At 33.0% G+C, this 24023-nt stretch overlaps 4 protein-coding genes across 4 annotated transcripts; all 4 read right to left on the bottom strand.

The window, feature by feature from the left end:
* Window positions 1–2369: 2369 nt before the first annotated feature.
* LOC145625365 (serine/threonine-protein kinase PBL27-like) lies at window positions 2370–4479 on the bottom strand. The gene is made up of 5 exons (XM_081678425.1): window positions 4377–4479; window positions 4017–4198; window positions 3607–3793; window positions 2934–3331; window positions 2370–2582 (listed from the first exon to the last, which is right to left on the bottom strand). The coding sequence occupies exons 1-5, from the start codon at window positions 4477–4479 to the stop codon at window positions 2370–2372; spliced, it is 1083 nt and encodes a 360-aa protein (XP_081534551.1).
* A 610-nt stretch (window positions 4480–5089) lies between these two features.
* LOC145616775 (putative serine/threonine-protein kinase PBL7) lies at window positions 5090–8055 on the bottom strand. The gene is made up of 5 exons (XM_081671506.1): window positions 7756–8055; window positions 6890–7065; window positions 6591–6783; window positions 5775–6169; window positions 5090–5555 (listed from the first exon to the last, which is right to left on the bottom strand). The coding sequence occupies exons 1-5, from the start codon at window positions 7871–7873 to the stop codon at window positions 5271–5273; spliced, it is 1167 nt and encodes a 388-aa protein (XP_081527632.1). The 5' UTR covers window positions 7874–8055; the 3' UTR covers window positions 5090–5270.
* Window positions 8056–8645: 590 nt separating this feature from the next.
* LOC145625364 (putative serine/threonine-protein kinase PBL24) lies at window positions 8646–11633 on the bottom strand. The gene is made up of 5 exons (XM_081678424.1): window positions 11603–11633; window positions 10122–10300; window positions 9798–9987; window positions 9303–9697; window positions 8646–8987 (listed from the first exon to the last, which is right to left on the bottom strand). Exons 1-5 carry the CDS (start codon window positions 11631–11633, stop codon window positions 8754–8756), a joined length of 1029 nt encoding a protein of 342 aa, XP_081534550.1. The 3' UTR covers window positions 8646–8753.
* A 180-nt stretch (window positions 11634–11813) lies between these two features.
* On the bottom strand, window positions 11814–15244 carry LOC145616766 (putative serine/threonine-protein kinase PBL24). Its single transcript, XM_081671497.1, has 5 exons — window positions 14773–15244; window positions 14231–14403; window positions 13906–14095; window positions 12921–13312; window positions 11814–12405 (listed from the first exon to the last, which is right to left on the bottom strand). The coding sequence occupies exons 1-5, from the start codon at window positions 14888–14890 to the stop codon at window positions 12175–12177; spliced, it is 1104 nt and encodes a 367-aa protein (XP_081527623.1). The 5' UTR covers window positions 14891–15244; the 3' UTR covers window positions 11814–12174.
* Between the last annotated feature and the right edge of the window lie 8779 nt (window positions 15245–24023).

The raw sequence follows: 24023 nt of genomic DNA, 5'->3' as shown, positions 1-24023 counted from the left end.
TCAGATCCTGTTCCTTAGTTGGCCTTGAGATGTCCTTAGCTTTTCGCCCTGTGACCAACTCTAGTAAAACAACTCCGAAGCTGTATACATCTGCCTTCACAGTCAAACGACCTGTAGCTATATACTCCGGTGCATGGTAGCCGCCAGAGCCAATTCCAATCAATGTTGTGCAAGTATAATCGTTTTCTTCATAAGGTTCAACCTTAGATAGCCAGAAATTAGAGAGCTTAACATTGAAATCATCATCTATAAATATGTTGCAGGGTTTCAGATCGACGTAGATAATTGGAGGGCTGGCAGCATGTATACATTCTAAACCTCTGGCTATCCCCAGAGCTATTTTCGTTCTTGTATCCCAATCTAAGGGCGGATTTTGCTTTGATAATCTGCCTGAAATTTCAAAGTTTATTTGCTGATGCAAAATGACAATGTAACATAATATCACATGTAACAATTAGTAGTTGGCTGCTATGAAATCTAAGAAACCTTTGTGTAAGACCGTCTTACCATCATAAGAACACGTACTTTTTTAGAACATAAGATGGTTCATGTTTAAACATAAGATCAGAATTTAGAACAAATGTTATTACCATGTAGATGCCGGTACAGGGATGATGTCAAAGACAGATATTCGTAAACTAATATTCTCTGATCTTCTTCAATACAATATCCTATAAGAGTTAACACATTTGGATGTTCAAGGAAGCTCAGTATCTTTAATTGTCGAAGAAATTCTTTGTGTTGTTGTGATTCATTTCGAATATTTTGATCCCAAAGCTCGACAGCTACAATCTAAGATCAAATAATTTAATGTCATTCTTGCATCAACAAGAAAGTATATGATAGGAACTTAGGAAGCATTGCATGAGTAGAACATTTAGAAACGGAGAAAGCAGGAAATGAAGTCCTTGTTAGTACCTCTCCGGTATCTCTGAGTTTCCCTTGGTAAACAGGTCCAAAGCTACGTTCATCCATGAAACATTCTGTACTGAATCTCTGAGTTGCCTCAAGTAGCTGTTGAAAAGTAAATTCATGTATCTTTCTGGTTGGAGCACTGTCATCATTAGCTCTTTCAGTTGTGTTAGGCTCTTTGTTTTCTGAAGAAGATGGTCAAGATTCAGCTGATTGGTTATAAACAGTTACAGAAGATATACAATTCAACAAAGATACACGAACTTGCCTAATCTAGCATGTATATTAATACAAGTATTAGGATGAATTCTTACAAGTTCAATTTAGAGTTAAAAAAACACTAGTAGGTAATATGCTTACATACTGTCAAAAAAAGGAAAATGCATTGAGGTATACTCACCAAGTTGTGAATTTGTCGCGGGCAAAAGAGTGGAATCAGAAGGTGGCCGTCTCACTTGGCTATTAGTCCTTTGGAACGATGAACCACAACAATACCAACTCATGATCCTCAATTTTCTTACCTAAATTTGTGTTTTCTATCAATTCAAATATCAAACAGTTTTATGTGAATGTAAACAAATACAAGTATGAAATATGCAAGAAATGTTGGAAACATATAATTGTGACAAGAGAAAGCATGAAATTTTCATAGAAGAAGAGTAGATTGCATAAAAAGTCTTATGTGGGTAAAGCAGTACTTGGGTGCCACTAACTATAAATATAATAATTCTGGTTCTAAGCAATATATTTGAGGTTGGCAGGGGAAATCTGTTCGCTTTTTGCTCAATTCATAGGTTAGTATTCATTTACATGTGATAATTTTGATGAACTGTGTTTCTTAAGAAGAAATGATACATGTAGGTTGATAAATAGTTATTGAAACTATCCATTATAATAATAGAAGGAACACTAACAATTGTTGATATAATCGATCTAGTCAAATTGAGTCGCGTTCACAATATAAAGTATAATTCGTGGGGGGTGTAATATAGGGTTGGGATCAAGGTGAGCTAGAACTCGTCGTTCAGTGATAGAATTGTTACTCCATTGCACAAATTAATAAATTTTGTTAATCGCTACTTTGTAATAATTGGAAAGTAGTTCATACAATCTTAGAGTCTTAGCAATATGCTAAATTAGTTTTTAACCACGATTACCATGTTCTAACTTTTAACATCATGTCTAACACTTTAAAATCTACACACGTTAGGAAAACATATGTTTTGAGACAACTATGTCTAACACTTTATAAGTGAGTAATTCCAACTGTCAACAATGATTCAAAATTCATTCATCAAAATGGAAGGGCAGCTACATGTATATTGACAATCAGCCTATAACAAGCAAAGAACAGCAATATATAGTGGGCTAGTTGCATAGCATGAAAAATTGAAAAGTGAAGCATAACACACAGGGTGATCTTCAGTGGCACCCTTCATCCATGTACGAGTGTACGACTACACAAGTCGTTTGTCATCAAGGTTATCTGATATGAGGCACATAATGTCTGCAACCACATCGCTCATCATAGGTCGTGTTGATTCTTGTAACTGAAGACACTTGACTACCAACGCGAGTGCTTGATTGAATCCATTAGCTGGAAAATTCCCCTGAAGGAGTGGGTCTGCTAACTCTGGAAACTTCTTAGGCTTCTTTATTTTCTTCTGTGCCTAATAATTAATTATTGGAGAAAAGCATTAAGTCAATAAGATCAAATAAATTCCAAAGATAAATTTGCAGGATAAACTACATGATATAGCTGGCTCTTACTCAAAATTAAATGAGCTAGTTAGCTTCAAAATGTGAAAGGTTAGTTATGCAGTGATGCAACTAGGGAAATACTGTAAGATTCCAAAGTGGAATGATTTTCGGCTTAACAATTACTTCCTATGTCTCAAACATAATGATACGAGTAACATATAACTTGTGTTTAGGTACGTGTGTGAATAGTGTTAAAGTCTGAATCTGTATTGAAAATTAGGCAGTTTCTTAAATAATCATGAAATGAGTATAAAAATTACCCAAGAGATCAGATTACGTTCCTTAGTTGGCCTAGAGATGTCCAAACGTTTTCGCCCTGTGACCAACTCTAGTAAAACAACTCCGAAGCTGTATACATCTGCCTTCACAGACAAACGACCTGTAGCTATATACTCCGGTGCACAGCAGCCGCCATGCGGAACTCCAATCAACGTTGTGCAAACATATCCGATGTCATCATAAGGTTCAACCTTAGATTGCCCGAAATCAGAGAGTTTAGCATTAAAATCATCATCTATTATGATGTAGCAGGGGTCCAAGTAGAAGTAGATAGTTGGAGGGCTTGCAGCATGTATACACTCTAAACCTCTGGCTATTCCTAGAGCAATTTTCATTCTTGAATTCCAATCTAACGGTGGCTCTTGCATTTGTGATTTGCCTGAAATTTCAAAGTTCAATTGTTAATGCAAATCGACAACTTAACAAATGATCATAGGAAGCAATTAGTATCTGGAGCCGCACCGTCTGACAAACTAACACTAAAATATTAACTGAGTAACCCTTGACTGACCAAGTAAATCATGACCGAGTAAAAAACCTTGACCGAGTAGCCTCTTCCCCTGACCGACCAAATAATCCCTGTGTGGCCAGCCACATATATGAAAATTTGTGTTTAGAAACATAAGAATAAAAGTTTAGAACAAAGGTTATTACCGTATAGATGATAGTACAAGGATGACCCCAAAGGAAAATATTCATACACTAATAATCTTCGATTTCCTTCACTACAATATCCTATAAGAGTTATCACATTTGGATGATTAAGGAAGCTCAGTAATTTTAACCGTTGAAGAAATTCTTTGTGTGATCCATTTCGGTCCCATAGCTCGACACATACATCCTAAGATCAAATCAATGTCAGTCTTCCAACTTTGAGAAAATATATAACAGGAAGCATTGCATGAATTAAACTTCAAGTGCTACTTCCTCGATCTGTTTCTAAATGTTCTTCCTGGTTGGTATGTTTTATAGTGAAAAAAGTCAAACTTATAAGAACTTTTAGGAACGGAGAGAGTACAGACTAGGCCAGGAAAGCGGAAAATGAGGTCCTAGCTTGTTAATACCTCTCCAGTATCTTTGAGTTTCCCATGGTATACTGATCCAACGCTACGTACATCCACAATACTTTCTTTATTGAATCTCTGCGTTGCATCAAGTAGCAGTTGATAACTAAATTCATGTATCTTTCTGGTTGGAGCACTGTCATCACTAGTTCTTTCAGCTGTGTTAGATGGTGAAGATTTATCTGATAAGTTAAAAACAGTTGCAGAAGATACACAATTTGACTAAGATAATAAAAGCGCGAACTAGCCTAATTGAGGATATAGATTAATACCAAGTTAGGATAAATTCTAACACATTCAATAGGTAAATAAGCTTGAATTACTGTCAAAAAATAAAGGAAACTAAGTTGAGGCACTCACCAAGCTGTGAATTTGTCGCGGGCAACAAAGTCGAATCAGAAGGGGGCCGTCTCACTTTGCTATTAGTCCTTTGGAGAGATGAACCACAACAATACCAACTCATGATCTTTAATTTTCTTACTTGAATTTGTTTATTCAAATATCAAACAGTTTTATGTGCATGAAAACAAATACAAGTATGAAATATGCAAGAAATGTCAGAAACATATAATTTTTGACAGAATAAGAAAAAGAGTGGATGCTGAAATTTTTGTGGAAGAAGAGTAGACTGCCAAAAAAGTCTTATGTGCACAAAACAGTACTTGGGTGCCACTAATAATACTAATTCTGATAATCGATAATAAAATTGTGTTATTAGTTCATGCAAGTTGTGAAATTTTTTTTAAGTCTATATATGAAAATTCTAATGAGCTATATTTCTGAGCTTGGCAGGGAAAATCTGTTTCACTTGACAGGGCGAGTTTCACCGGTTCATAGAATCATAGGTTATAAGTATTCATTTACGCGTGAAACTTCTGATAAACTGTGCTATACACGAAGAGATGATACATGTATGTTACTAATAAGAGCTATTGCAAACTATAAGCTAATTGCAAGCAAAATCAGGAAAACTAAGTGGAGTTGGTTCATGAAAATGGACCCTAATATTTCTGTCTTTAGTTTTTTATTTGCAACTTTTACTAAGCTAGTAACAAGTATTGAATATCGATACATCATTATACTTTTTCACTAAGCGTAAATTACATGTTAGTTTCTGAAAATATTTTTGTTATACACAAGAAGCAATCATCTATAAAGACAGGAAACAGACATTATATTAACAATGCACTCAGTCTGAATAATATTGTTCATATAAGTAGTGATGTTCTGATACTAAATTGGATGCAGTTCACACTATTTTCCATGATCAAATTCATCGGCAACCTTCTCCAAGTTATTATGCTCAACTTGGGCTTCAAGGGGAGGAGATATCATGTTGTCATCAAGATTTTTATCAGATGAAATGGACATGATTGCAGCAACTACATCGCTCATCATGGGTCGTGCTGTTTGTTGTTCTTGAAGACACATGGCTGCTACTGCAAGTGCTTTGTTGAATCCTTGAGATGGAAACTTCCCCTGCAACAGCGGGTCAGCTAACTCTGGAAATTTCTTTGGTTTCTTCAGTATCTGAAGGGCCTAATTAAGAAACGTTGTTTTCCAAAATTTTCATCAGTTCTATGGAATTCATGTAAAGCACATCAATGAAAGAACTACAAGTAGTTAGCTTCAGGATTCTATATAGAATCTAGTATGGAATCGCGTACAACAGACAGGAAAAAGAACTGTAAGTATGAAAATCAGTACTTCAGTAGGCTGCAAAGATGCAAACTAGAATAAAATAAGGCGAGAACTAACCCAAAAGACCAGATTCTGTTCCTTAGGTGGCCTTGTCATGTCAACAGCTCTTCGCCCTGTTATCAACTCTAATAAAACAACTCCGAAACTATATACATCTGCCTTCACAGTCAACAGACCTGTTCTTTCAAACTCTGGTGCAATGTAGCCCAAATTTTCCGGTATGCTTGCAGAAACATATTCCTTATCATCAGTAGGTCCAAGCTTAGCTAACCCGAAATCAGAGAGTTTAGCATTGAAATCACTGTCTAGTAAGATGTTGGAGGGCTTCAGGTTCCGGTAGATGACTGGAGGAGCGGCTTTTTGGTGGATATATTCTAATGCACTTGCAGTACCCAAAGCTATTTTCATTCTCGTATTCCAATCTAAGGGAGGCATACCCTGGGATGATCTATCTGAAATATCAATCTCAAGAAAATCAGCAAGAAGAATGTCAAAATGCCAAGAAAAATCGAGTTTTATTTTATCATGTAAGAGGAAATGCTCAGTTAAGTAGATTAATACTAGAACATAAGAAAACAAAATGGTTTATTCAATGAGAATTATCAATGTTCTTAGCGAGGATGCCCCAGTTTCTCACGTGTTTCTCACATGGCATTTTCGTAAATAAACCAACAACTTTATTCAGCTGTGGAGCCCACAATAATGAAAAAGTTGTTGATTTATTCACGAAAAATGCCCTCATGAGAAACAAATTTCGAATTTCCCGTTCTTAGCTTCCTAAGAAAATTATTAGGCATGATAAATATAACAGGTCCAATTTTCAGCCGGGTTTTGCATCTGATAACAATGTACAAGAACTCGAAAAGTTATTACCATGTAGATGCTTGTCTAAGGATCCCAAAGGCAGATATTCATGCACTAAAAACCTCTCATTTCCATCTTCAGCACAGTATCCTATAAGATTGATCAAATTTGGATGATTAAGGATACTCAACATCATCACCTGCACAAGAAATTCTCTGTTTCCTCGCGGTCCATTCCTGTCCAAATGCTCGATAGCTACGATCTAATGTTAAACCATCCAATGTCAGTCTTCCAACACAAAGACGTACACTAATATGTTAGGAAGCAAAGCATTACAGTAACAGAATTTATTTCATGATTGTACCTACCTCTCTGGTTTCTTCGAGTTTTCCTCTGTATACATTTCCAAAGCTGCCTATATCCACCAAACATTTTGGACTAAAATTCTGTGTTGCATCATATAGCTTTTGAAAAGTAAAACATTTTGTGAAGAGTGAACCACTGTCATTGTTAGCTCTTTCAGCCGTGTCAGGCTCATCGTTGTCTGAAGATATACATGCTCAATTAGTTGAAAACAGTTGCAAAACCATATACACTTCAAATAAGATGAAGGCGAAATAATGTAGAAGGAGAGTTATCTAAAGATGGTCTTAGGGCCTGTTCTTATTTACTAAGCTGAACTGAACTGAGCTAAAATGAATATTTTATAAGTGAAGGAAATTATGAATTGAACTGAACTGAATTTAAGCTGAACAAAACAGGCCCTTAAAAATATTGTTAAGCAGTGTATAATTAATGGCTTTTCAATTGGCTAAAGCATAATAATACTGCACTACTGCTTAAGTTCAAGTAAACCCATAGAGAAGATTTAGCTAATTATCTAGAAATTTGATGTAAGACGTGTTTGGCAAACAAGATCTTAGTTGATTTTTGGCATTTTTACCTAGTCAAACAACTACAAATATGTTTGGTAAATGACTTTTTTCAGTTCGCTAACATGCCAACTTTTAAGCCAAATTCTCTCATTTCCATCTACCAAGCAACAATTTTTTGATCATCGCCCTCACCGATCTCTTTTAAACATAATACTTGCAAATATATTATTCGTTTTACTAAAATTGCAACACTTGATATACACAAGTTACTATGTCATAAAGTGGTGTAATTTTCATTGTTGAATTCCTACATACAGCTTATGTGATATGTAAAATGGCGAAATTAAATTCATACTCACCAAGCTGTGATTGACTAGGCAAAAGAGTAGGATCAGAAGAAGGATGTCTGACTTTGCTATTGATCCTTTTCAATGTTTTGCTGAGTTGAGATGATGAACCGCAACAAAAGCAACTCATGATAATATGAAATGTATGTCACTTTAAATGATGCAATGAATGAATAAAGGCCACCTTACCAATTTGCTTACCTGAATTTATATGTGTAATATGGTTTTTATCAGGGGAGAAGCAAAAGGGGTGAAGGAGGTGCTGAAGTTTTCGTGGTACCAGAGTATAAAACTCTTCAGCATAATGTTGCAGAAAAGTCTTGTTTAGGGAGCCCAAAAAAAAAAAAAAAATAGTTAGTTAATAGCAGGGTCAATTAATCAAATTGCTATGAAACTTAACATTCAAGTCATTCAGTTGTCATATTGGTAGAAAGTTATTGATTGTGACAAATGGCCAATAGGGGTATCAGACTTATTTTGTGTAACAACGGACTATAATTAAAATTACAAGGTACAACCGGTTGTATGGTGCATGAGTTGTCATTTTTTTCTATAATTTTTTTTCTATATAGTATTCTATTCACACTTGACTCCACTTTTTTTTTTTTTTCCTCTTCATATTTGTCGCAAACTCGTAACTTGTTTTGTAAAAGCAAGTTAAAAAAAAAAAAAATATATATATATATATATAGAGAGAGAGAGAGAGAGAGAGTGCACCATAACATTAACAATGTCTTTCTATTATGTTATTTATGGCTTGAATCAATTTAAGGTTGAAACTTGAAAGGCTGATTTTTTAGAATAATCCTCATATATATTTCTGTTTTTGCTTCTTATACATGGACAGATCTTTGTCAATAATTGTTAATTTGTTATCCACAAAATGTACACATATGTATATTGATTAGAAGTCATACAAAAAGAGAGAAACTACAAAGAGAGTGGGATAGAAATGATAGGAAAACAAGCATGATCTGATCTATACTGAACTCAAGGGTGATCTTAATTCTTCAATGCAAGTTCTGTCTACACGAGTACACAAGTATGTCATTAAAGTTGTCGGAGGTGATGCACATAAGGTCAGCAACTACATCGCTCATCATGGGTCGTGCTGATGCTTCTTCACGAAGACACTTGGCTGCTATCGCGAGTGCTTGATTGAATCTTTTAACTGGATATTCATACTGAAGGAGCGGATCAGCTAGCTCTGGAAACTTATTTGGTTTCTTTAATCTCTGTTGGGCCTAATAGTTGAAGAAGAAGTAGCATAAGTCACATGTTCAAACAAAAATTTAATGAGCTAGTTTGCTGAAAAAATATGCACCAAATTTCTGGATTTGTGACATATATTAGGCTATATCAAAAAATTTATCTATTGTTCATTTGACTTGAATGCTTTAAGACTATGAGATTACTTAATATACTAATTTATGATAGCAACAGTTCAATCTTATGGTAAAGTTGATTAAAGAGTGTAAAAGTTACAACCAATGACATGAAGAAAAGAACTAGGAGCAGACATGTATATAGTCATAGTCAAGAAATGAGGGAAGACTAACCCAAGAGACCAGATTTTGCTCCTTAGATGGCCTTGAAAGATCGACAGCTCTTCGCCCTGAGATCAACTCTAATAAAACAACTCCAAAGCTATATACATCCGTCTTCACAGTTAGAAGGCCTGTTTTTTTGTACTCTGGTGCAAAATAGCCTTGAGCTCCCAACATCACCTTTTCAAGGTTAATTCTCTTGTCACTGAAAGGTCCAATCTTAGCTAGCTTGAAATTACAGAGCTTAGCATTAAAATCAAAGTCTAGTAAGATGTTGGAGGGTTTTAGGTTGAGGTAGATAATTGGAGGACTAGAATGGTGTATACATTCTAAACCTCTGGCTACCCCCAGAGCGATTCTTATTCGTGTATGCCAATCTAAAGGCGGCTTTTGCTTCAGTGATCTGTCTGAATAAGATTTAAGATTCTACCGTAAGTGAATTCAGTCTGAAGCAAATTACAGTAGTGATGCAAACTGATAATGTATCATAAGATCAGACCATATTACCGTGCAGATAGTGGTGCAGGGATCCCATGGGCAGATATTCATGTACTAAAATTCTCTCTTCACCTTCAACACAATATCCTGTAAGATTTACCAGATTTGGGTGATTAAAAAGGCTCATCATTGTCACTTGTACAAGAAATTCTCGGTGTCCTAGTAATCCATCCAAGTTTAATTTCTTGACAGCCACGATCTAAGAACAAACAACTCAATGTCAGACTTCCAGCAGCAACAGGAATATATAGGAAGCATTGCATATCAACTATAACATACTTGGCTCCATGTAGAAGACAAAGCAAAAGCAGAATATAAGTTCCATGTTAATACCTCTCCAGTTTCTTGGAGTTTCCCTCTGTAAACTTTACCGAAGCTGCCTTCACCCACCAGACATTCAAGACTGAAGTTCTGTGCTGCATCAGCTAGCTCTTTAAAAGTAAATTCTTGTACCATGGTGGTCTGATCACTGTTATAGAAAGTTATTTCAGCTGTGTTCAGCTGGTTGATGTCTGAAGAACAAAATGGTGTAGCTGCACTTAATTAGTGGAAAGCATTTGCCAAAAAATGTATTTTGACTAAAATAAAGGAGGGAACTCTATTCCATATATTAATTATCATTGATCTGGCTCTGATACCACTTGACACGGATTTTAATCTATGTTTAAGATGTTTTGCTCACATTATTAGTTTACTCAAAGTCATGGTTATTGAGGGTTTTCTTAAAGTCTCAAATTTAAGAATCTAACATTACATGTGTATATAGTCTTTAACTAATTAGCAATTCCATTTCCAAGGATTGAAAAAGCTCATCAACTCTTCAATATCATCTCTTGAACATAAGAGATTATTGATAAAAAGATCTGAAGAAAGTCTAAACAATTTGATAAGAAGTGTACAATTAGTAATTTGTCGATTGACTAAAGTATAGTGCTCTATAAGCACAAGATAAGTAATCTTATATTGGTAAATCATATTGATATTTCACACATTTCGCAATAAATCAGATAGAAATTAAAAAAGCTATAGGATGAATCATGTATTGCAATCAGTTAGGTTCAACACAATATAAAAAAATACAATTCTTAGCACAAACATGGATAGTCTAACAGATTTTCCATGATTAACATCAAAGCAGTATGAAATTAGTAGTGGAAAGAAGAAGAAAAAAAAAACAAATATGCTTTCATACGCACCACGTTGTGATGAACCACAACAAAAGAAGTTCATGCTGACCCAGTTCAAATTTCCAGTTGAGGCAAGAAACCCAGTTTCCCAATTAGCTTACCTGTTTATTTTAAAAAAAAAAAAAAAAAAAAAAAAAAAAAAAAATCTTGAATCCATCAATAAAACAGTAGATGTTCATAAAAATAGATGAACCAATGCAAGTATCAAGGTTAAGCACTTCATTAGAATTAAGGCTAATTAAATAGCATGGATTTGACTAGAGGAGAGAAAATAACAGGGGAAAATGCTGAAGTTTTCGAAAACTGTAAGGTAGTTGCAGAGAAAGTCATGCAGGGAGGAAGGAAAATAACTTGGGTGCCACAAAGTACTAACAGTTATGTTAAATATTCATTAACAGGACCTGGGAGACCCGTCAAACAAACATTCCTATTGAATTCAGGTTGGATAAATAAGATTTTTTTTATTATTTTTTTTCCGAACATGTCAGTTTATAGTTATGAGTTGAATAATGTTTGTTCAAAGCTTGCAGCGTTTGGCTAGGGTTAACATAGAAAAAATAATGTGTCAATAATGCTAGAAAGCAAATCATACTCTGTAACTATCATAGCATTTTAATTATATCTAACCTCCATAATCGTACGATTGCCCTGCTTTCATCTTAACATTAATTACTAACTCTATTATCCCCAGTCATAACCCATGACACAGTAATAAAATTGTTACAATTACAAAAATTTGAAAATATAATTTCAATGCATCTGTTACATCATACAGGAAATTGAAAAATGTAGCAATCACATCTAAAACAAAATCTTTCTTTGAGAGATGATAAGTTAATACAGAGTACTTGTAATAGTTATTTGCCTTGTTGGCAAAATAGACCAATAATAAGCAAGATAAAAGACAAGCATAGCTCCCATTGTTCTTGTTTCTAATGGGTATTTTTAGCCTCGACAAAAGAAAAATAACACCAAAAGTTTACAAGTATAAAAAAGGGGTGATATTAGATAAATTTAACAGGGTAATACCGCCCCCATATTCCTAACAAGCTTATACACAAGAGGTAATCTTAAAAGAGAATGGAAGAGAGAGAAACTGTATTTACAATATGCTCAGTCGGAATGATGCTCACTTCATCTGATGAACTAGTGATGATGCTCTGCAACACTATTTTCCATGATCACCATACTATTATGCTCTATACAGGTTCGGGAGGAGGGGACTTTATGCTGTCATCTAGGTTGTCTGATGAGAGGTACATTATGGCAGTGATCACATCACTCATCATGGGTCGAGCTGTTTGTTCTTCTTGAAGACACATAGCTGCCACCGCTAGTGCTTGGTTGAATCCATTAGCTGGGAAATTCCCCTGAAGTACAGGGTCAGCTAACTCTGTAAACTTACTTGGTTTCTTCAGTATCTGATGTGCCTATTTAATTGGAGAAGCAAACATTATTCCTCAAAGTTTTCAGTTTTAAAAAGCTTCAAAGTTAAATTGCAGCATAAATCACATGTTCAAAACAATATTTACTGAACTAGTTAACTTCCCAATCAAAAATAGAGTGAAGATTTCAGGGTTAGCATATATGATATAGATCATATATATATGAAAAAGTTACTGAAAGGTAGGCATGTTACATGTATAAGCTCTTTGAAATCGAATAGTGTGCAGCTATCAGAGGGATGCACAAGGTTATGTTGAAATATGAAGACATCACCATTTTAATATGCAATTTCACACACAATCCTTTCAACCATATTTTATTTAACTAATTCAAAGTCATATGACTCATATCAATGAAGAAACAAATATGCGAGACATGCAAGAACTTGAATACACTTGCCCAACCTTTCCAATTTTGTCTTTACATGAATAAAAAGTAGAAAAGTTTCAATCAATTAGCAGCCTTATCTTCATTACCATGAAATAAGAGGGAAACTTACCCAAGAGACCAAATTTTGCTCCTTGGTTTGTTTAGTGATATCAACAGCTCTTCGCCCTGTCACCAACTCCAGTAAAACAACTCCAAAGCTATATACATCTGCTTTCATAGTCAAAAAACCTGTATTTTGGTACTCTGGTGCAATGTATCCATTAGTACCGACTATTCTCGTAGAAATATGCTTCATTTCACCAGTAGGTCCAAGTTTAGATAGCCCGAAGTCAGAGAGCTTAGCTTTAAAATTTTTGTCTAGTAAGATGTTGGAGGGTTTCAGATTTCGGTAGATGACTGGGAGGCTGGCATTATGGTGTATATATTCTAAACCTTTAGCAATCCCCAGAGCAATTTTCATTCTTGTATACCAATCTAAAGGCTTTTGCTTGGATGATCTGTCTGAAATTTTCAAGAGAGTATAAAGCAAAATTAATAGGTGACTGTTACATGACAAAGTAGCATAACATCAGATGAAGCAATAACTAGTGTGCCATTGGTGCCAAGAAAAAGTGAGGGGGCGTTTGGTTCACGAAATATAGGTATGAGGTATGGGTTTAGAATGACTAAAACCCATACCATATGTTTGGTTGTCAAAAATATGAATTTCAAACCCATACCTCAAACCCATGAGGTATGGGGTTTAGAAACCTTGGGGGGGAGGTGGGTTTGGCTCATTCCATTCCCTTAGGTATCAAATAAAAGGAGAAAAAAGTGAGATATTCCATTCCAGAATTAAACCAAACACATGGTATTAAGTATCAAGTTCCAACCCGATACCACCTTAACCCCATTCCTGATTCCAACCCCATACCACTCTGTGAACCAAACGCCCCCTGAGAGAGTTCTTTGTCTACTCATGTATGAGTAAGTTCTAATATAAGTTGGCTAATGCTTAAAGTCTTAAACGTAAACTTACAGTTTTGAAGCAAGATTTTTCTAAATTCTAAATTAGATTTAGCATGTTTGCATAAAGGAAATTGGCAAATTATTACCATGTAGATGCTGGTCCAGTGACCCCAAAGGCAGATATTCATGCACTAAAAATCTTTCATCTCCCTTCATACAATATCCTATAAGATTGATTAAATTTGGATGATTGAGGATGTTCAGCATCAACACCTGTGAAAGAAATTCTCTGTGTCCTCGTGATCCATCTCTGTCTAGTTGCTCGACAACTATGATCTAAGATCAAACCATTCAATGTCAGTCTTTCAATAACATGAAATCATATGACATGAAGTATTGCATAAAATAGTAATTGAGTTTACATAATGTAGAATATAGGAATTGATCAGATAGTAAAGTCCATGTTAATACCTCTCCAGTGTTTTTAAGTTTCCCTCTGTAGATTTTACCAAAACTGCCTACATCCACAAAATGCTCTGGACTGAAGTTCTCCGTCGCATCAGCTAGCTCTTGAAAAGTAAAATCTTGTAGCTTGATGGCATGATCACTGCCTTTATTTTCAATTATGGTAGATTCTTTGTCGTCTGAAGAAAAAAATATAAAAATTAAGCTACTTAACCAGTTGAAAATATTAAAATTAAGTCATGAACTCGCGTTCTTAGCATAATATCTAGAGCTTTGAATTGCTTAAGCTCTAGCAGTAGCAAATCAAACTGATTCTGTAAACCATTTTACAGAAGACTAACTGAACTATTGCCATTGAGAATTGACTATTGATAAAAATCTGGTGCCATGTAATTTATGAGAAAAAAAAGTTTTAGTATCCACTTCTGATTTCAAGTAGGGTGCACATTACATTAACCTACCAAATTGACTTCAAAGCAGTATTAATATATACACCCAAAATATTGCATAATCAATAAGAAAGAGCACAAATTTGCATTCATACTCACCAACTTGTGATGGTCTTCTAGGCAATAGAGACGGAACAAAAGGCGGTTGTCTTGCTTTGCCATTAACCCTTCTGAATGCTTTCCTGAGTTGGGATGAGCCATAAAAAAAGCAACTCATGATCACTCAATCAAAACTCCCAAATGAGGCAACAAACCCAGTTTACAAAGAATTCTCTGAAACAAAGTATCAAACAGTTTATGTGCATAAAAACAACTTCTGTAATTATGTAATTGAGCAATGCCAGAAACCACAATTTGTAATTATGTATCAAAAACAAAGACTTTTACAGTAACTAAGAAGTACCCACAAAAATTAAAAAAAGGAAAATTGTTCAGGGTCAATTCAAACTCCATAAAACACGAGAAATTGAATTTAGGCCAAGAAATTCTTCTGCATTTATGTAACTGGGTTTAATCTTAGACTTAAACTTAAATGAAGGGTTTTAGAGGATTTACAAAATCTGAAGTCAAATTCAAAGTAAAGCCGTGTGATATGGGTTTGATCAAAGAGTGTAAAAGAGAGATATAAATGGTGGAAGAATTCGTGGAACAAGACTCCGTCAGGTGGTTGCACAAAAAGTCGTACGCGGGGAGGGAAAAAAGTAGGGCGCCACTAACTGATTTTCTAACGTATTTTCAATTACGTCCATCGCAATATATTTTCGAAAATGCACATTTATCATTGTATTTTTGTAAAAAAAAAAAATTATAAATGCACACATACATTTGTTGAAACATATGGAACTTTGACCATATATATTCTATTATCAATAAGTAAAAATTATAAATATATACTCCGTAATTGATATTTAGAAACTGTACATTAAGACGTTGCTAATAATAAATAATTACCTACAAGACGATAATTAGAGCTGGTAATGGGTCGGGCTGGGCCGCGGGCGGCACAGGCCCGACACGAAAATGGCACGGCACAAGCACTAATTATATATGGTTAGACTCTAGTCTAGGCATCTTACCCTACACCCCTCCCTAAACTCATCGTTTAACACCCCTTCCCCCATATACTTATAGTAACTACATAGTAATAACCGTACTGTTTCCCCCACCCCATATATACAAAAAAAAAAAAAAAAAAAAAAAAAACAGACATTATCATTTCACTTTCTCTCTCCTCACCCATTTTCTACATTTTCTCTCTCTACATCTATTTTTTCAAATCTGAAAATTTCTATGAATTTATGACAAATTATCAAAAAAATTGCTCAGTTACTACAACTAATCAAGGTCGAAAGTCAAAGGAGTAAGTGATTTTGTTCATATTCAGTTCGAAAAAGAGTATAAACCCTAGTTTTAGTAATTTTTTGTTGCAACTGTGTTACAGGATCATCATTGAAGTATAAAACATAGAAAAAGAGTATGAACTATTGCATTTTAGTAATTTTTACTAATTTTCGTTTTAAAACTAGTAATTTGAACAAGTACCTGTTGATTTTTGGGTATGAACAATGAAATATTCCTTTTTTTTTTGTTGCAGTTGAAGGAAATAGTTTCAAAGAAGAACATTAAAGAATCTGGAGAAAAGTAAGCATTAATTAAACTAGTTCGTAGTGTTTCATTTTTTTTACTGAATGTTCATTTCCTTTTTTATAAATGTTCATTTATATATTAGTATACAATCATTCACATTTTAATAGATGATTAATATAAATATATTATACATTTTATATATTACTACATAGTCATTGTATTAATGTTCATTCTTTTTCATAGTTTGGAGTGGGAAATTATTACTACATAGTCATTGTATATATAAATGTTCATTCTTTTTCATATTTTGGAGTGGAAAGTTATTTTGGATGAATATTCATTTGTATTTTGATAGATGTTCAATCGTATAAAAGTATATGGTTTTCACATATTAATATACGATTACTAGAATTTTAATAAATATTTATATTTTGGTCATCTTCTTCAAATATTTCATGCTCGGTTAAATTTTGAGTTTCAATATATGTCTTTTTTTCAGATGCATGTATGATAAATCACATATTGATAGCTTCAAGAATTATTCACGTATATATTTCATGTTTATTGATTGATATCTTTCATAGGCATTTTTAAACTAATGCATGTTCATTTATATATTAATAGATGTACATTTTCATATTCAATTATGTAAATATGTTCATTATTGTATTAATAGTTGTTCATTCCATATTAATAGACAATCATTTCTACACATATATATGTTCTTTATATATTAATACATATTCATTTCCATATCGATCATTTCAATTGTTATATTTTCATATTCATATGAAAATTGGTTCATTTCAACACTTATTCTTGCTCAAATCTGACTAAAAATTCTTGTTTTTGTCTATTAGTTAAACAAAGAATCATGGATATAGTGAGATACACCACACGATAGCAAGGAAAAAAAAAAGGAAGACGACAAAAATAAGGAAATCAAGAATGCATGCATGGATTCATGCAACATCAACCAATAACACTAGCTTGAATTTTTCGATTTTGGATCGAGAATTCATTGTGTATAATAATATGTGTAGAATTGAGTTGTATTTTTAATATTCAATATTTTAATTTTTGGTGATATACATAATTTTAATAAGAAGGAAATAAACTTTTTTGTTTCCCAAAGTATTATTACAAATCACATCCTTCAAAAGCAAACATTTAAATAGTATATATATATAATACTAATATTTTTTGACGACTTTGAACCATCATTCACTAACGACATTAGAATATTTGACACTATATGTTCATAAACACACTTGAACGATCAATAGGATACTGTACAAAAGTTAAACATTCGGTTCTTGTATCAAGTCTCTCATAGGACCTAATATTTCTACACTTATTATCTTTATAACCCTTATTAGAACAAATAAATCCTTTCATAAAAAATGAGTCATCCCTTCACCTCTTACTCCTCCCAACTCTGATCCCAAAACCTTTCATAAAAGCATATTCATTATATATTTCATAAGCATCATCTTCAGAAGGAAATTGTTTCCCGCAAAAATCAAAGTGACTTGCTTCTTTAAAAATAACAGCATCCTCTGTCCCACTGCAATAATTAAACATGTAATAAATGAACAAATACAGTAGCAATAATGGTCAATTATAATAATGCATTTGATCAATTACAGTAAAATTATCATATATAAAAATATAAATGATCATCTATAGTTACATAACTGAACATTATTAATAAAACTACAAAACAATGATAATCATTAAAAGTTACATGTAAAACTTATAATTCCATTATCACAAGTGTATATATAAATGAACATTTATAATTGCATAATTGAACATTATTACAACAAAACAGAATAACAAATGTTAAACTATTTTTTTTTTTTTTTTGAGGGAACAAATATTAATATATGTTCTAGTTAAAATTTATATGAGCGTCTTTAAAAGAATGAAAATCATTGAAATTCACATGTACAACATATATTTTCGTATACGACTACAATAAACCTATAGTTTACTACAGAAACATACATTAAACATAATTGAGCATTTACTATTACACTAGTGATCATTTTTTTTTAACTAAGATTATTTTTAAACGACACATCAAGGTGATAAAAATAATCGGTTTAGCAAAATTATAACAACTATAGATGTTCATATTAGACGCACAAAACTGGAAAGGCAAAAATCAATTAATAAGATTATAATCAAAATTACAAAATAAAAACAATTACACAAATAAGATTCAAATTAGAAGAATAATACAACCAAAACTATGAATCAACTACTAATAACAATAGTCTTCATAAAATAAATAAATTTTAAAAAAAACCCCTACTAATAACAATAACAATACCAAAACCAGAGCATTATTATCAAAATTAAAATCAGTAGAACAAAAACTATGAAATCAAAACATTATAATCGTACAATTACAATCGAAAAACGTAGCATTATCAAAATCGATTATTGATTATCATTTAAAATACGAATTACTTACATTGATGTTTAAACGAAACAAGTAATCTAACTCTAATAGGGAAAATTGACTCACAATCATGATCAAATGCAATTGAGTTTGAGATCTCCATGGAAGAAGAGAGAGAAAATTAAAAAACAATGTAGAAAAAAGAGGAGAGAGAAAATAAAATAAGTGAAAAATAGGAGAGAGAAAATTAAAAATTAGATCTATAAAATATATATTTGGTTTTCTTGAATAGAAAGTTAAACTTTTTTTTTTAAAATGGCATTTAGACGTAAGTAGTGGGGAGGGGGTGTAGGGAAGCTACCTACCCTAGAGTGTAGTGAAAAATTTGTACACAAGCACGCCAGCGGCACGATGACCGAGGAGTGGGTCGTGGACCGTGTTGAGAGCACATTTTGAAAGTTCGGCACATGCACGACACAAACCCGCGGGCAGCATGATACTTTGGCCCGCAAGTACGGATCGCTTGCATGGCACGTGGATGGCCTAGCACGGCATGCGGAACGCCAGGCACGGCACGGCACGGCCCGTGCAAAACGGCTACTCATTTGCTGCTTCACGTACATAAATTAATAATAAAGATAATGTAAATAATAAAGAACTATAATAATATAAATTAGAATAATAAAAAGTACAACAATAATATAATAATAAAATAACATAAACATAAATTAATTAAATTATTTAAATAGGACACGAGTATATACATTTTAAAATTATTAAAAAATATATATATACTACCTCCGATTTTTTTTTGTTGCAACTTTGGAATATTTTATATCTCACAAATTATACCTCAAAGTTGCAACTAATGAAAATCGGAGGTAGTATCTTTTTTTTTTAAAAAAAAATAAATAAAATCAAACATGGGCGGCACGGTGACCGACTCAGCACGGCATGGCACGAACCACCACTAGACATGGTGAGACACGACCCGCAGTGACCCGGTGCAGCACGATGCCCACCTCTAACTATAATTAATGTTATGTACTTATAAATCACAAAATTTGGTCAAAGTTGTGTATGTGAATAATACAGAAGTATATAGTGGGCACTAAAAACCAGATAAGTGTCTTAAAGTCAATTTCAAAATCTAGCATCTTTATAAAAGTTATGTAAAACCAAAAGGAAACCAAAATCATGACAAATGAAGGAGGAAGTAGAATTTAATGTCTTAATTGCTAAGAATCTCATTGGATATACAAGTAGTAAATGTATTTGAATGTTATACTATACTATACATGCATTCCATGTATCATGTATGAATATAACCTACCTATATTTTGACCACATAAAAGCACCACACAACTACTTCATTCATCTTCTCCCCTAAAAGCACCACACAACACAAGAAAAATGAAAACACATGGATTTCTAGTACATTTTATGCTCCTAATAATTCTTGCAATTATAATTATCTCAAATCAACCCAAAATATATGTCAATGCAATAGCCTTTGCAAAATATGTAAAATACTATGTAGCCGTTATAAATAATTTGTCTAATGATACTCTTGATGTGCATTGTCAAGGGGATGATAAAGATTTGAAGCTTCAACATGTGGCTGTAAACACCAATTTCACATTCGATTTGCACACTGCCTTTTTTTACACCGTAAGTTATGAATGTGTCATTGATTGGGTTGAAGGTGGTGAAATCAAATTTGAGTCGTTTAGGGATACTTCTAAGTTCCTTGATGACGGTTGTGGTGGGCGACATTGTTTTTGGAAGGCGACTAATAATGGGCTATATTTGTTTCAAATTCAACAACAAGCGTACATGTTTAAATTTGGGTGGCCTGTCAAGGTAGGGAAAATTTTTACATTAGATAAAAGTTAAATTTTATAAATGTTCAGTAAAAATAAGCTCAATTCAATGACAAAAAGTTTGTATGTTAAATTAAACAAATATATGTAGGGCGTGTTCGGCAAAAGTAGCTGTGTGGGTAGCTGTTAGATGTAGTAGTAGCTGTCAGTTGTATACCTAGCTGTTAGCTGTCAACTAGCTGTTAGCTGTGAATATTTAAATATTTTAATAGTAGTGTTCGGTAAACTAGCTGTTGAGTCTATATAATTTAATTTAATAAAAAAAAATTATTATTTCATTAATTATAATTATATTATTAGTCAAATTCTTATAACAAAATTTAAGGTGTGGTTTATAAAGTTAAGTACACAATTTCTTGATTACTATCAAATACATTTGAAAGGACAATGTACAATCTATCAAAATAATAAATAAATAAAAATGAATAAGTGTATACAAACCTTTTAGTAAGAATATTTATTTGCTTAACAAGCTAAAAGTTACTCTAATGAAAAAATACACAAATCGTTTTATTACAATAAATAATTACGGCGTCTAGCTTTCCATAAACTATCAACTATATGGTCACGAATAGCCTTCATTTCAGTACCATCACCTTCTCTATTGTCACAATTTGATCCAGCATGATTAATATCCGGCGGCTCGAATGATGGAATAAAATCTGGGTAATCCTCCAACACTCTAAAAAGGGGATCAGTTGGTGAATTAATTCTAATATAGTTGTGTAGGGCAAATGTAGCAACCACCATTTGTATTTGTGTCTCAACACTGTATTTTGACATTGTGATAAGTATCTTCCATCTCTGCTTCAAAACTCCAAAAGATCTTCGATACAACTTCGAAGGGATGAGTGCCAACGATTAAAAGTTTCTTGTTTATTTTGAGGAGGTACATTCTCAAATTGTGACTTATGATACCTCAACTTAGGATACGGTACTAAATATCCTCTACGATCTGGATATCCTTTATCAGCCAAGTAATACTTACCTAATTGCACCAAATCAAACAATGTTAAATATATATTTATATATATTATAAGAATTTATTTAAATAAACTTTATTATAATTACCTCTTAAAAAATATATAAACTATAAGCATACCTTGAGAAGGAGTAGGAAATTTCATCTCTGGGTTTCAATTGCATGAAGAAAAACACGAGTATCATGTGCCGAACCTTCCCACCCCGCCGATACAAATGTAAAGCACATATCAAAATCACATGCAGCCAAAACATTAAATGTAGGAATTCCTTTTCGCCCTCTATAAGGCATTTGTTGGGCCTCAGGTATACATGCCTCTATATGTGTGCCATCAATACATCCAATAGCATCCTATTAAAAAAGTATAATGATGATATATATATACATAATTATAAATAAATATAAATATATATAATTAGATAAATCATTACCTTAAAAAAAGGCATATATCTATTATCCGTGGCAATTTTCGCTGGCACGCCTTTAAAACTAGGATCATAGGGTCTTATAATATCATGCGCAAGCCCCTTTACCTTTCTACTAGAGATTGAGTAGAGAACTTCATGAATAACTCTACTTATTGTATCGCCGGATCGTTGAAAACGCTCACACAAAACTCTATTTGATACCCCTTGAGCCAGTGCATATAATAAAATGCAAACTTTCTCTACTATAGACATGTTACCACTAGCTTTCAATCCATATTTTGAAGATAAGTCGTTACATAGTCTCAATAATAATCTTGGCTCCATTCTAAATGCATTGACACATCGAATAGGATGACCATTTAGCACTTCCCTTATCCACTTTTCTCCCGTAAAATTTGAAGTCATACACGGTTCCTTATAGATATACTTACAATAATAAGTATATATTAAAGATATAGCATATGCTATTGCAATCCAAAATTTACGCTTTCTCTCGTCATCAATGTCCATATCTGTAATTACATTTCAATAACAAGTGATGAAACAAAACACATAGATATAATATATATATGTTAAACTAAATTTATTAATATTAAAAAATGAAATTAATTACATGTACCAACACTACTATTTTAGGAGCAAATAACTCGAAATAAAATTTAGTAACAAATAACTAATGAAGCTACTTATTTTAAACATATTGAATGATAAAAATCGAAACTACCTAAAAAGATCTTATCTAATTGTCTCAAATATAAGTGTTGCAACCATCTAAGCCTACTCTCATCATCATCCATATTCAAAAACACCTCTCTCTTAGTTTGATCTTCAATCACAAAAATAGCATAAAACCAAACATCACAATATTTCTCTAAAATATGGTTTTGTACCATAAGATTGAGAACTTGCATGGCAGTAGTAATTGTGGATGAAGATGGTTGAGTACTTGCATTAGGTGTGCTACTTTGAGCCATAAGCTTAACACACTCTGTCATTTCACCAATTTTATGAGACAACATTGTTGATCCTGCTGATTGTCTTCTCTTACGCTTCATTTGGACAACATTATTCTTTGTTATAGGTTGCTTTTGGGCCTTTTTAGAAGCATGAGTACTAGCATTTGCACCTTCATTAGTCACTTGTAAAGCACCACCCGGATTTGGTAACACTGAATTCTTAGCTTGTTCCATAAAATTTTGGAAAAAATTATCATTCATTAAATCAGATGTAAATTGGTCACTTTGAAAAAAGTTACTCCCATTTTCCGGATTTTCTTCATGCTCTTCATCATAATTCTCATGTTCTATGTTTTGCTCTTCAATATTAATAACAGGGTCTGTTGAAGGTGCATACACATTATCCCCCGTAGCACATGAATCTCCAAATAAACTATCCCATTTGTTTTCAAGCTTTGCACTAATACCCTTATGACGAAATTTTTTGAAATCTGATTTCTCCTACAAATTCATTAAAAAAAAATCAAATTTAAATATGTCATATAATTCTATTTTAATGAATAACATAATCCTATTTAAAATTTAATGTGTACACACCTTAATTTTTTGATCCCACCATTCATTCGTGGCATCAATTCTACCAGATTGCGGATTCCATCCTAAACCAGTTTCTTTTGATTTCAAAGCCTTCCAATGACGCCAATCTTTTCTCATTGTATCATATTTATGCTTGCAACTATTTGTATTTATAAACACTCATCCAATTCTTTTTTCAACTTCCGTTTGAATTTCCTTCCACTTAAAAAATTGTGAACGACCATTGTCTTTAATAAATTGAAGGCATACATCACACAATATCATCATGTTTTCATCATTCCATTTGAAAATGTCTTTAGTTGCCTCCTGTTTACTAGATGAAGCCATCTAGTATGAAACCCAAATTTATTAATATATATTAAATTTGTATAGTATATGAAGACATACATGCTACCTTAAAAAGAAGTGTATCAAAAAGGAATGAAATTCTTCCTTATTCCCATTGATTAAGATCATACTAAGGTTATATACATAGCTAGCATAACACTAGTCTTAAATCTAGGTGAT

Source organism: Chenopodium album, chromosome 3, assembly GCF_948465745.1.
Source record: "Chenopodium album chromosome 3, dcCheAlbu1.1, whole genome shotgun sequence".
In the NCBI taxonomy this organism is placed as follows: Eukaryota; Viridiplantae; Streptophyta; class Magnoliopsida; order Caryophyllales; family Amaranthaceae; genus Chenopodium; species Chenopodium album.
Note: the sequence above shows the minus strand (reverse complement) of the source record. Positions and strands in the feature narration are given on the sequence as shown.